The sequence below is a fragment of the Neoarius graeffei genome, chromosome 6, assembly GCF_027579695.1.
Source record: "Neoarius graeffei isolate fNeoGra1 chromosome 6, fNeoGra1.pri, whole genome shotgun sequence".
Classification (NCBI taxonomy): domain Eukaryota; kingdom Metazoa; phylum Chordata; class Actinopteri; order Siluriformes; family Ariidae; genus Neoarius; species Neoarius graeffei.
In genome coordinates, this window is record NC_083574.1 from 98832837 (window position 1) to 98845009 (window position 12173).

Below are 12173 nucleotides of genomic sequence, written 5' to 3' on the forward strand. Positions count from 1 at the left end.
TGCCAAGTAACATTCGGGCAATTGTCACCAAGCTGCTGTTTAAGCTCAGAGAGTGATGGAGGAGCATTGCACATGATATTCTGGAAGCAACAGGCAACAGGGCTCTATTTAATGACCTGGTCAAAGTGATCGAAAGACATGTTAGCGTCTTGTCGGACCCTTTGTATGGCAACATTAATGACACACCACTTGGACCAAATGGAGGAAGAGTTGCCAGTAGGCCAAGGTCCTATACAGAGCAAAGGACTAAAGGAAAAAGTTTTGCCACTACCATCGCACCTGTGGAGTCTGAACAGGCCAGAGGCTTGAGGACCACTTCATCAAGGCGTATCTATGCTGTAGCCCCAACTTGTGCATGTTGTGCTCAAAGTCACTCATTAGACCGCTGTGAGCAGTTGAAGCGCATGAAACATAGGGACAAGATAGATTTTTTTTTAAAGGAGAAAGACTTGTGCTTTGGCTGCCTGCGTGCTGGGCACATGAGCCGAAATTGTGAGCAGCGCTTAACCTGTGAGACATGTGGGCAAATACATCCCACTACTCTTCATGTTGACAGGAATGATGCAACAAACAGCAAACGCACAGGACAAGTCCAAGCCAGTTCCTCCACAGTATCTGATGGCCCTACAGGGTCACGGCCAGCCGCGGAGACATGTGGACATACAGGGGCCGGAAGAGATCGCTGTCTGTTGTCAATCCTCCCGGTGCAAGTTAAATCTGCTAAAGGTGACAAAGTGATCCAGACATATGCATTTCTAGACCCGGGCAGTTCAGCCACCTTTTGTTCAGAGCAGCTCATGCGAAGGCTCCACCTTGATGGGAAAAGAACACAGTTTCTACTCCAAACAATGGGGCAAGAACGAGTGGTGCTATCATACTCACTCGTTGGCTTGGAGGTGTCTGGCATTAATAGTGATGTGTTCTATGAACTTCCAGAGACCCTGACACAGAGGAAAATACCCGTAAGCACTGACTACATTGTAACTACTGGAGACCTGGTGCAGTGGCCATACCTGGCGAGAGTCGATGTTCCCAAGATAGAGGCTGGCGTCGACTTGCTGATTGGCAGCAACGTACCCAAGATACTGGAGCCTTGGGAAGTCATAAACAGCTGTGGGGATGGCCCTTACGCTATAAAAACAGCATTAGGATGGGTCGTGAATGGTCCTGTATATGAGGATTGCAGCCTTAGTGCTGAGCGTACACCTGCATTGGTTAATAGGATTTCCGTGCACAGGCTGGAGAAGATGCTGATCAATCAGTACAACCATGACTTCAATGAGAGGGCTACAGAGGAGACGGGGTTGTCGAGAGAGGATAGGAAGTTCATGGAGATTGTGGAAAGGTCGGCGATTCTCCAAGACAACCACTACCAGTTGAAGTTGCCCTTTAAAGGAGACGTGTGTCTGCCCAATAACTATACTGTGGCGAAACAAAGAATAATAGGCCTGAAAAGAAAGTTCTTGAAAAACAAGCAGTTCTTTGAGGAGTACAATGCCAGCATTACTGAGATGGTGAACAGAGGCTATGCAGAGGAGGTACCTATCAAGCAACTGAGTGGCAGCAGCGGCAAAGTCTGGTACATTCCTCACCACAGCGTTCGTCATCCCAGGAAAAGGACTCTCCAAGTCGTGTTTGACTGTGCTGCAACGTTCCAGGGAACCTCACTGAATCAGCAGCTCTTGCAAGGCCCCAACCTTAATAGTACATTGCTTGGAGTTCTTCTGAGGTTCAGACAGCATCCCGTGGCCATCATGGGAGATGTGCAAGCAATGTACCATCAAGTCAGAGTCCCACAGGAGGACAGAGATTGCTTGCGCTTCCTGTGGTGGCCTGAAGGGGATCTTACTAAAGATGTGGCAGTGTTTCGCATGACTGTGCATCTGTTCGGTGCCGTCTCCTCTCCGAGCTGTGCCATCTTTGCTCTGAGGAAAACCGCTGATGACGGTCAAGCTGACTTCCCAGAAGAGGTGGTGTCAACTGTGAAAGAGAATTTTTATGTTGATGACTGCCTAAAAAGTGTGGCATCTGACAAAGAGGCTCTGTCAATGGTGAAACATCTGACCATACTCTGTCAGAGGGGAGGATTTACTCTGACAAAATGGACCAGCAACAGCCGCGCTGTCCTGCAAGCTCTCTCTGAGGACCAGCGAGCTAAGGACCTGAAGGAACTCGACATGGACCGGGATGAACTCCCTGTCGAGAGAGCTCTTGGTCTGAGGTGGTGTGTCGAAGAGGACACTTTTACATTCAAGCTGGACATGCATCAGAGGTCATGCACTAGAAGAGGAATGCTGTCTGTCTCCAGCTCAGTTTATGATCCCATAGGCTTCCTTGCACCAGTCACGTTGCCTGCAAAACTTATGCTGCAAGAGCTATGCCGAAAAAACGTTGGCTGGGATGACGCCATACCTCAAGATCTTCTGCATCAGTGGACAGGGTGGCTGGAGGAGTTGGAGATTCTGTCAGAGTTTCACGTCAACAGATGCATTAAGCCAAAAGGATTTGGGGATATTGTCCAAGCTCAGCTTCATCATTTCTCAGACGCGAGTGAATTAGGTTATGGTGCAGTCACTTACCTCAGAATGCAGAACAGCCAAAATGACAATCATGTTGCATTTCTGATGGGTAAAGCTAGAGTAACTCCATTAAAGGCTGTCACTATTCCTCGCTTGGAGTTGACCGCTGCAGTTCTGGCTGTTCGGGTTGATTTGATGCTGAAAGCTGAGCTTCGGATCCCATTACAACTGTCAGTCTTTTGGACAGATAGCATGTCAGTGCTCAAATATATAAGAAATGAGGACAGGCGCTTCCACACCATTGTGGCGAATAGGGTCACAACCATAAGGGAGTCAACAACACCTTCCCAATGGCGTTACATCTGCACTAAGGACAACCCAGCTGATGATGCATCCAGAGGGCTGAGGGTCCGGCCATTCATCGATCACAATAGATGGATACAGGGTCCAAGTCTGCTACGTCTTCCAGAACAGGACTGGCCATGTGACGTGGTGGACACTGTGATCAGGCCGGATGACCCAGAGGTCAAGAAGGAGGCTGTAGTGAATGCAGTCAACGTGAATACACCCTCTGACAGCACCAGCCATCTTATCACCTACTTCTCAGACTGGAGGAAACTGAAAGTAGCAGTAGCCTGGCTTTTGAGACTAAGGAAGCTACTTCTGTGTAGGGCTCGCAGAAGGAAGGAGTCAGACACTGCCAGCAGCACACAGGATGCTGCAGAACGCAAAGGAAGCTTGACTGTTGAAGATCTGTGCGAGTCTGAGTCTGCTATAATTCGCTTCTGTCAGCATCAAAGGTTCGAAGAGGAAATGGCTGCCTTATCTGCAGGGAAGACGGTCAGTAAACAAAGCGTGCTCTACAAGCTGGACCCGCGACTAGAGGGCGGGTTCCTAAGAGTTGGAGGGCAACTCACCAGAGGTTCTCTGCCAGAGGAAGTAAAACATCCACTCATTCTGGCAAAAGGTCAACATGTGGCGACTCTTTTACTGCGTGACCTCCATCAGCGGCTTGGCCATAGTGGTCGGAATCACATGCTGTCCACGCTGAGAAGAAAATACTGGGTCACTGGTGCTAACTCTGCAGTGAGGAGAATTGTGGCTGAATGCTGTACCTGCAGGAGATACAATGGTCGGACGGGGGCGCAGAAGATGGCAGACTTGCCAAAGGAAAGGATTCTTCCCGACCATCCACCCTTTACAAATGTGGGCCTTGACTACTTTGGACCGATAGAGGTGAAGAAAGGTCGTGGTACAGTCAAGCGCTACGGCGTAATATTCACCTGCCTGTCTAGTAGAGCGGTCCACCTAGAAGTAGCATGCTCTTTGGATACTGATGCCTGTATTAATGTGCTGCGCCGTTTCATCTGCCGAAGAGGTCAGGTTGCCCATATCCAGTCCGATAATGGCACCAACTTCATTGGGGCAGAGAGAGAGCTCAGAGAGGGGCTTTCATCCCTTAACCATATACAAATTGAAGGAGCAATGCGACAAAAGGGAGTCAAGTGGAGCTTCAATCCTCCAGCAGCGTCACACTTTGGTGGTGTCTGGGAGCGTGATACGCATGGTGAGGAGGATTCTCAATTCAGTTCTTCGGCAACAGAGGCTGGATGATGACGGACTCCACACAGTTATGTGTGAAGCGGAGGCCATATTGAATGACCGGCCTATCACCAAGCTGTCCGCTGACCCGAACGATCTTGAACCTCTCACTCCTAATCATATCCTCTTAATGAAAGGAAGGACCTCTTTACCATCAGGGCTGTTTGATCAACATGACTTGTACATCAAGAGGAGATGGAGGCAAGTTCAATACATCTCGGATCTTTTCTGGAAGCGATGGATACGTGAATACCTCCCAATGCTTCAGGAGAGGCAGAAATGGAACGAATGTAAGGAAAATCTCAAACAAGGAGATATTGTCATCATTATGGATCCTACTGCTCCATGTAGCTCATGGCCACTTGGAAGAGTTTTGGAAACATATCCTGACAAATGGGGGTTTGTCTGCTCAGTACGCCTCCAGACAAAGAGTAACATAATTGATAGACCAGTTGCTAAGCTCTGCCTGCTGTACGAACCTCCAGGTTAGTAAGTTAGAAAGGGTACTCAATTATGTGTGTCAACTGGAGTAATGTGTACATCATTATGTGCCCATTTTTTTTTTTTCACTGGCTTTTTGTGTGTTTGTGAATTGTCATGTTTGTATGACAACCATTTTAATTAGGGGCCGGGGTGTAAGAGCCAGTTTTCCTTTTATTTCTTGTCATGCCATAATTGTCCATTGGGGGCACCATGATGTAATTGGTCACAGCAATATAAGGGGGAACCTTTGTTCAGGTGACAGGTGTTGCCTGACGGAGGGGAACACATACAGTTTTTGACCGCTATGCTCGGCTTTTGTATGTGAACTTTCTGGCGTGCTTTATTTGCGTTTAATGGACTATTATGAATGATGCTGACTTGGGATGTATTGCTATTGGATGCATTTTAACATTGCGGTGAGCCACAATAAATGCGCAAAAGAAAGAAGACGCTACATTTGTTTATTCATGCATACAAGCGAGTCCACCTGCTGAGCAAGCGCGTCAGATTGGTGTTTGTTAAGCAACGCCTCAGGGGCTTCAAGTGTTAGTCTTAGCCTCTATAGTTGGTGATAAATTGTGTCACATTCATCTCATTATCTTAGGCGTAGCGGTGGGTTTAAAAACAGACTGATGAATATATGGACTAGTTGAATGAGGACTTATTGTTGAGTCTCTAAAATAGTCATTGAATTAAGTGACTTTTGTAGGTAAAATTAGGTGTTTAACAACCTGTTAAAAATACACCAGAATGCAGGAAATGGCATCTAATTAATTAAAAATTTTCTGGCGGAGGACCCCCCGCTAGTGTTTCCCCCCCACATTAAAAATGCTTCTGACGCCCCTGGAGATAACGGACGGATGGATGGATCAGTCTCAGTTGTTCCCAGGTTCTTCTTTTTAATTCAGCTTTACCTGTTCTTCTTAGCAAAGTAAAATATTACAATACATATCATGGATTGTAGAAACATCTTCAAGTATCATGATTGTGACATTTTCTGTCATATTTTCCCCCTCCTACCTTTCCATGTCCAGAATTTTTGGCACCTCCAGCTACACTGAGTGAAATTTCATGTATGCAATAACACATGCAGTATGAGCTGAAGATGCTGTACCTCTATAGTATATTATATCATGGTTTATTTCCAAACACAGTGTTAAGCACTGAAGCGTATGGCAGTAGAGGTGTCAATATAAATGATCTCGGTTAACCTGATAATGGTGACTGCACTGCTGTCCTTCACTGTATTTATGAAATTAAAATTTGTGTTAATCTAAAACCAAGACAGAAAAAACACCCTACATCCATCCATCCTTTTTGTATTGGATATTAACATGTTACTATTATTCTGACAACACACATTAATCCACTCTGGCAACCAAAATTCTGAAAACACAAATTCATCTACTAGGCAACCCATATTTATCTCTCGCAACCCAAATTAATCGAATATGGCAACCCATATTAATCTACTCTGGCAACCCAAATTAATGCTCTCTGGCAACCCAAATTAATGCACTCTGGCAACCTAAATGAAGCTACTCTCGCAACATAAATGTATCCACTCTGGCAACCCTAATTGATCCACTCTGGCAACCCACATTAATCCACTTTGACAATCCAGATTAAGGCTTTCTGGCAACACAAATTGATCCACTCTCACAATCCAAATATATCCACTCTGGCAACACACAAGAATCCACTTTAGAAACACAAATTAACGCACTCTGGCAACCCAAATTGTTCCACTCTGGCAACCCACATTAATCCACTATGCTAAACTAATGACCGACCAGATGAGATGCTTTTGATAACACACACACACACACACACCTGACTGTTTTAATTGTTGAGTTTTAATTCACTAAAAGCAAATATTTTTCACAAATAATGAAAGCTCTTCCTCTATTCTGACATTTGTGTTTAGTATACCTTTCAGTTAAAACGGTTTTATTTATTCATTTACTCTTTTGTGTTTTATTTTACAGTATATTTTGTTTTATCCTCCTTCTCTGGAATTGTTTCCATTTTTTTCTTTACTTCATTTAATCCTTTTATAACTGAATGATGATGTTTGTTGCCAGTTGTGTTTTCCTCATGATGAAAAGGGAGCAGGAGTTCTCAGGCTCTCAGCTCTGAAAGGTTCTCCTTGGAACTGCAGTGCGCTCGTGCTGCCCTCTGGTGGCGGAGTGCGAGAGCTACACGTTTCAGCACCGTTACGACAATCACAGCAATTTCCTGTGTGCTGCTGTTCATCATCATCATCAACACCGCATCTTGAAAGCCGAGAGGGGCGGAGCCAGGTGATATTATGGAAGTCACAGGAAGTTGATTTGGTCATGTGTGACTGAAAAGAAAGGGTGGAGTCACGAGCGACGTGAAGATTTCAAACAGCGGTGGAAGGGATTATTTTGATGTTGTTTCTATCAGGGCAGAGACGATTCATCTGTGATGGTGGGTGGGGGGCATCAGGGGGTGAGTTGCATGTGTGTGAAGTTGCCATTGATATACAGTATTGGGATTTTAGAGACACATGTTGCCATCACGGCACGGTGGTGTAGTGGTTAGCGCTGTCGCCTCACAACAAGAAGGTCCAGGTTCGAGCCCCGTGGCCAGCAAGGGCCTTTCTGTACGGAGTTTGCATGTTCTCCCCGTGTCCGCGTGGGTTTCCTCCGGGTGCTCCGGTTTCCCCCACAGTCCAAAGACATGCAGGTTAGGTTAACTGGCGACTCTAAATTGACCGTAGGTGTGAATGTGAGTGTGAATGGTTGTCTGTGTCTATGTGTCAGCTTAGTCCAGGGTGCACCCCGCCTTTCGCCCATAGTCAGCTGGGATAGGCTCCAGCTTGCCTGCGAACCTGTAGAACAGGATAAAGCGGCTAGAGATAATGAGATAAGAATGAGAATGTTCCCGGGAAGTCCATGCTTATTTGGGCAGGACAATGCCAGGCCTCATTCTGCACGGGCTAAAACAGCATGGCTTTGTAGACACAAAGTGTGTGTGCTTGACTGGCCTGCTGCCAGTCCAGATCTGTCTCCTACTGAGAATGTGTGAAGATGACAATCAGACAATGGCAGCCACAGACTGTTGAGCAGTTGAAGTCTTGTATCAAGCAAGAATGGACAAAAAGTCCAACTCCTCAGATCCCATATGATTATAAAGTGTTATTAAAAGGAAAGGTGATGTAGCACAATGGTAATAATGCCTCTGTGCCAACTTTTTTTTTTGGAGTGTGTTGCAGGAATCAAATGCTAACTTTGTTTATATTTACAACATACAATTAAGTTGGTCAGTAAAACTATTGAAAATCTTTTCTTTGTACTTTTATCAGCTAGATAAAGATTCACATGAATTAACAAATCACACATTTTTGTTTTTATTGCATTTTGGAAAATATCCCAACTTTTATGGAAACGGGGTTTGTAGATTTTTGTAAGTTTGGGTCCTGAGGAGACTCTGAATTTATTGTTTGGGTCTCAAGTTGAAAAGGTTTCATAACCACTGGTGTAGTGGTTAGCACTGTCGCCTCACAGCAAGAAGGTTCTGGGTCCGAGCCCAGCGGCTGGTGGGGTCTTTCTGTATAGAGTTTGCATGTTCTCCTTGTGTCAGTGTGGGTTTCCTCTGGGTGCTCCGGTTTCCCCCACAGTTCAAGACATGCAGTTAGGTTAACATGGGGCGTCCTTGGGCTGAAGTGCCCTTGAGCAAGGTACCGAACCCCGACTGCTCCCCGGGCGCTCTAGTGTGGCTGCCCACTGCTCTGGGTGAGTGTGTGCGCGTGTGTTCACTGCTTCAGATGGGTTAAATGCAGAGGATGAATCTCACTGTGCTTGAAGTGTGCATGTGACAAATAAGAGTTTCTTCTTTCTTCTAAATAATGCCAGCATTTTCCCTCAGCAGGATCATCATCATCATCAACAACAACAACATCATCACCATCATCATCCTCAGACAGAGGCTGGATTTTCTCTGCAGCTGTTAGTGCAGTTAGAAATTGCAGCGTAGCCCCTAAAAGCATCACTGCCTTCAGTTTGTTTGTTATTTTCAATAAGATTCTGTCTGTTCAGTCTATTTTTATCGATTTTTTTTCCCCCCCAGAATGCTCAGGTCCTCATGTTTAGTAAACAGTGGTTTAAAAAAAAAAAGTCCCTTGTATGTTTCTTGCTGTAATAATTTACTTTTACTTTTGAGCAACTTTAAAAATGGTTTCATCTTTTAAAGTCACATCTTTGCAAGTTGAAACATTCATGACCTGAGTGTCAGGAGAAACTCCATTTCACCCCTTATCACCTCCAGGGGCCGGTGTTTTAACACCTGGGTACCTTCTTGTGCATATGTACATATCACACACACAAACACAGGACACTATAAAATGGCATTAGTAATGGCGACCTTTCCTTTACTTCACACTTTTGTACACATGTCAGGATTTTTTTGTGATCTGTGTAAAAGATTGTGATTACAGTCAGAGCTACAGAGGAACGTGATCTCCAAAGCTCACAATCGTCTCAAATTAACTTCATCACAGTCCAAGCTGTGTCTGTTTTCTCAGTCTTGCATCTCAGTGGAACATCTCTTCAGTCAGCGACAAGTACTGGATAGTTTGTGTGTGTTAGCATTTGAATGGTTTGTTTCATGAGTCTGTTGTGTTGCTAGCTAACGTACTTAATGTTAGCGACAATCACTGACGTTATTGACGTTTTGATATTCCGTCCCCAGCTCGCAGGCTTGTCCCTAATGTTCCTAATGATAATAGTGTGTGTGTTATGTTTGTGTTATAAGAGGACTTATATTTCTACATCACTCACACTTTATTAAGTATTATTGTTGGAGATTGTTGTGGACTTCAGGAGAGAGCACACCCAGCATGCTCCACTATCTATCGACGGTGTTGCAGTGGAGAGGGTGAGCAGTACCAAGTTTCTGGGTGTGCACATCTCTGAAGACCTGTCTTAGAACAACAACACCGCATCACTGGCCAAAAAAGCCCAACAGCGCCTGTACTTCCTCCGCAAACTGAGGAGAGCAAGAGCCCCGGCCCCCATCATGCACACATTCTACAGAGGCACCATCGAGAACATCCTGACCAGCTGCATCACCGTGTGGTACGGCGCCTGCACCGTGTCCTGCTGCAAGACTCTGCAGTGCATCGTGAGAGCAGCTGAGAGGATCATTGGTGTCTCTCTTCCTTCTCTTATGGATATCTATAACTCCCGCCTCACCCGCAAAGCCATCAGGATTGCAGATGACCCCACCCACCCATCTCACAGCCTCTTCAGCCTGCTGCCGTCAGGGAGGAGACTGCGGAGTCTCCGGGCCAAAACCAGCAGGCTCACGAACAGTTTCTTTCACCAGGCGGTCAGGAGGCTCAACTCCCTCCCTGTTCTGCCCCTCCGCCCCCCTCTGCCCCCTGCCACAGATTCTGCTCGCGCACACCCCCCTGCCCCCCCTTCAGCATCTGACAATCTGACATGTCATCCTCACAGTCCCCCCCCAACACACACACACACACATCTCATCGTTCATTAACACACTGAACTCAGGGACCGCACATCTCACTTTACCTCACTCATTTGCACTATTCCGCACTACCTCACCTTAACAGCTGCTAGTTTGTTTATTCTGCTTATTTCATGTTTCATGTTTACCTGCTATACCTCAAGTGCCCTTGACTGTTTGTTTATTTGTACCAATTTATGTGTGTGTGTGTGTGTGTTTAGTCTAGTTCCTATCTAGAGTGTTTATACTGTTTATATTGTTTGTTTTTTTTCAATTATTCTATTTTTATTCTATTTTTATTTATTGCATTGCCTGTTTGCACCGTGGGTCAGAGAGGACTGATATTTCATCTGTGCTGTATGTCGAGTATGTATAGCATATTTGACAATAAAGTTGACTTGACTTGATCAATTCAACCTTCTTCGATACAGACCAATCAAAATCTATCTGATATCAATATTATACTCATTATTTTTGACTCTAAATAGAATTATGTCCTTTACATTATATCTCTTAGATTTATTATTTATCAACAGTGCAGTTGAAATAGTGATTTGTGTAATTGTGGTGTTGAGGTTCAGCTCATGACTGATTGTAATAACAGTGCGATGGCTATAACACTGAGACTCGGACACATCCAGCTGATCTGCTTTGCTGATTTATTGACAACTTTAATGACAGTTGCAGATGAAAGGAACATCAAAGCATTTTGAGAAGTTTGTTTCATTAATTTTAATTCTTCTTAGTGGACTTCCACACCACATCCTTGTCCCTGTGGATCACCAGAAAGCCGTCATTACCCAAAGTTAAACGGCATGTGGTGAAATTCTTGCTGTAGGTGTCGGAGGCCCACACGGGTTTATCCGGCGTATATATGACGAGGTTGCAGTCGTTTTGCATGGCCAGGCGACTGATGCCTGGAATGCCGCCAGTGTCAGTAGCCCACAGCGGCGCCCAGCCGTACACTACAAAGTTCCCATCATCCTGAAACAAGACGTTAGAGTTCAATATCAGAGAACGGAAGGTGAGTTTATATTTCTGTGAAAGGAACTGGAAGTAATTTTTTCAAACAGCAAATGAAGAAAAAGCAAAGAAGACTCTTCATCTCTCTTTATTTCCCATGTTTTAGTTCTACCTGAAAGATTGCTTTGTACTCCCGGTTGTTGGATAACAAGAAGTCTCCTTTCTGGAGCTCTTCATTTATAGACAAGAAGTTCCTGCTCATGGTTCTGAATATAAAGACAGTTATTAAAAATGTGTGTTAGATTCAAGCAAGTAGTGACTTTTATGGGAAAAAATGATAAGAACATTGTAAAAGAATTTGTGTACATGCTGACCTGAAGATATTAATATTTAGACTTTCACTGTTTCTAAATAATTAAAGCCACATTTCTAGTTCTCACAGCTAATACGTAAGGAATAAAACACGAGTGGGTTTTTTGTTGTAGGAAAATCATCCAGACAGCGGGACGCAAGTCAAAGTTACTGTTCCCACCTCTAAGTTGATTATTTTCCTAAAACAGCTCATCCCCAAGTGCTTTCTTTCCCTTATACCAAAGCAATTTGCCAAAGTTTACCATTTTTAATTATTAAAGAATAAAACATCACAAATGCTTGTGCTTATATTTATAATATTTCATGCTTTCATCTGTTTATAGTCAGATTTAAAGTTGCAGAACGTTCAAAACAAGCTCCTGTTCTTACTTACATTATAGAAGCTATAAATTCGTGCACAAACTGATCCGAGGATATCAGGCTTGATATTTAATAATTAATGCATCAGTTCTAGTTTTATTCTTCAGCTTTAGTCATCTTTATAAAATGCCATGCTCATACATCAACACATCTGGGGTTTTTTTTTCTTTAAATGTTCAAATAAATAAACCAGGTGCACTTTAGGTTCAATCAGTTTTACTCACCTGCACAATGAGAGTGAGCGGAGAGATGAACCAGTGAGCGGAGAGATGAACCAGTGAGCGGAGAGATGAATCAATGAGCTGCTTTGCGGATTGGTGATGAGTGATGGGGTTTATATGGACTGACTCTGACTGAGACAGAGTTTAGGACTCCTCC

The 12173-nt window shown here is 44.4% G+C and overlaps 1 protein-coding gene across 1 annotated transcript; it reads right to left on the reverse strand.

Moving 5' to 3' along the window:
* Window positions 1-10742: 10742 nt before the first annotated feature.
* Window positions 10743-12169, reverse strand: LOC132887598 (B-type lectin plumieribetin-like). The gene is made up of 3 exons (XM_060923067.1): window positions 12020-12169; window positions 11236-11329; window positions 10743-11084 (listed from the first exon to the last, which is right to left on the reverse strand). Exons 2-3 carry the CDS (start codon window positions 11323-11325, stop codon window positions 10833-10835), a joined length of 342 nt encoding a protein of 113 aa, XP_060779050.1. The 5' UTR covers window positions 11326-11329; window positions 12020-12169; the 3' UTR covers window positions 10743-10832.
* Window positions 12170-12173: the final 4 nt, after the last annotated feature.

What these genes read in the sequence shown, in the direction of transcription:
- LOC132887598 (XM_060923067.1), bottom strand. Translation starts at nt 11,325, where the DNA reads ATGAGCAGGAACTTCTTGTCTATAAATGAAGAGCTCCAGAAAGGAGAC. An exon ending in AGTACAAAGCAATCTTTCAG is followed by an intron (nt 11,085 to 11,235) that starts GTAGAACTAAAA and finishes GTCTTGTTTCAG; the next exon opens with GATGATGGGAACTTTGTAGT.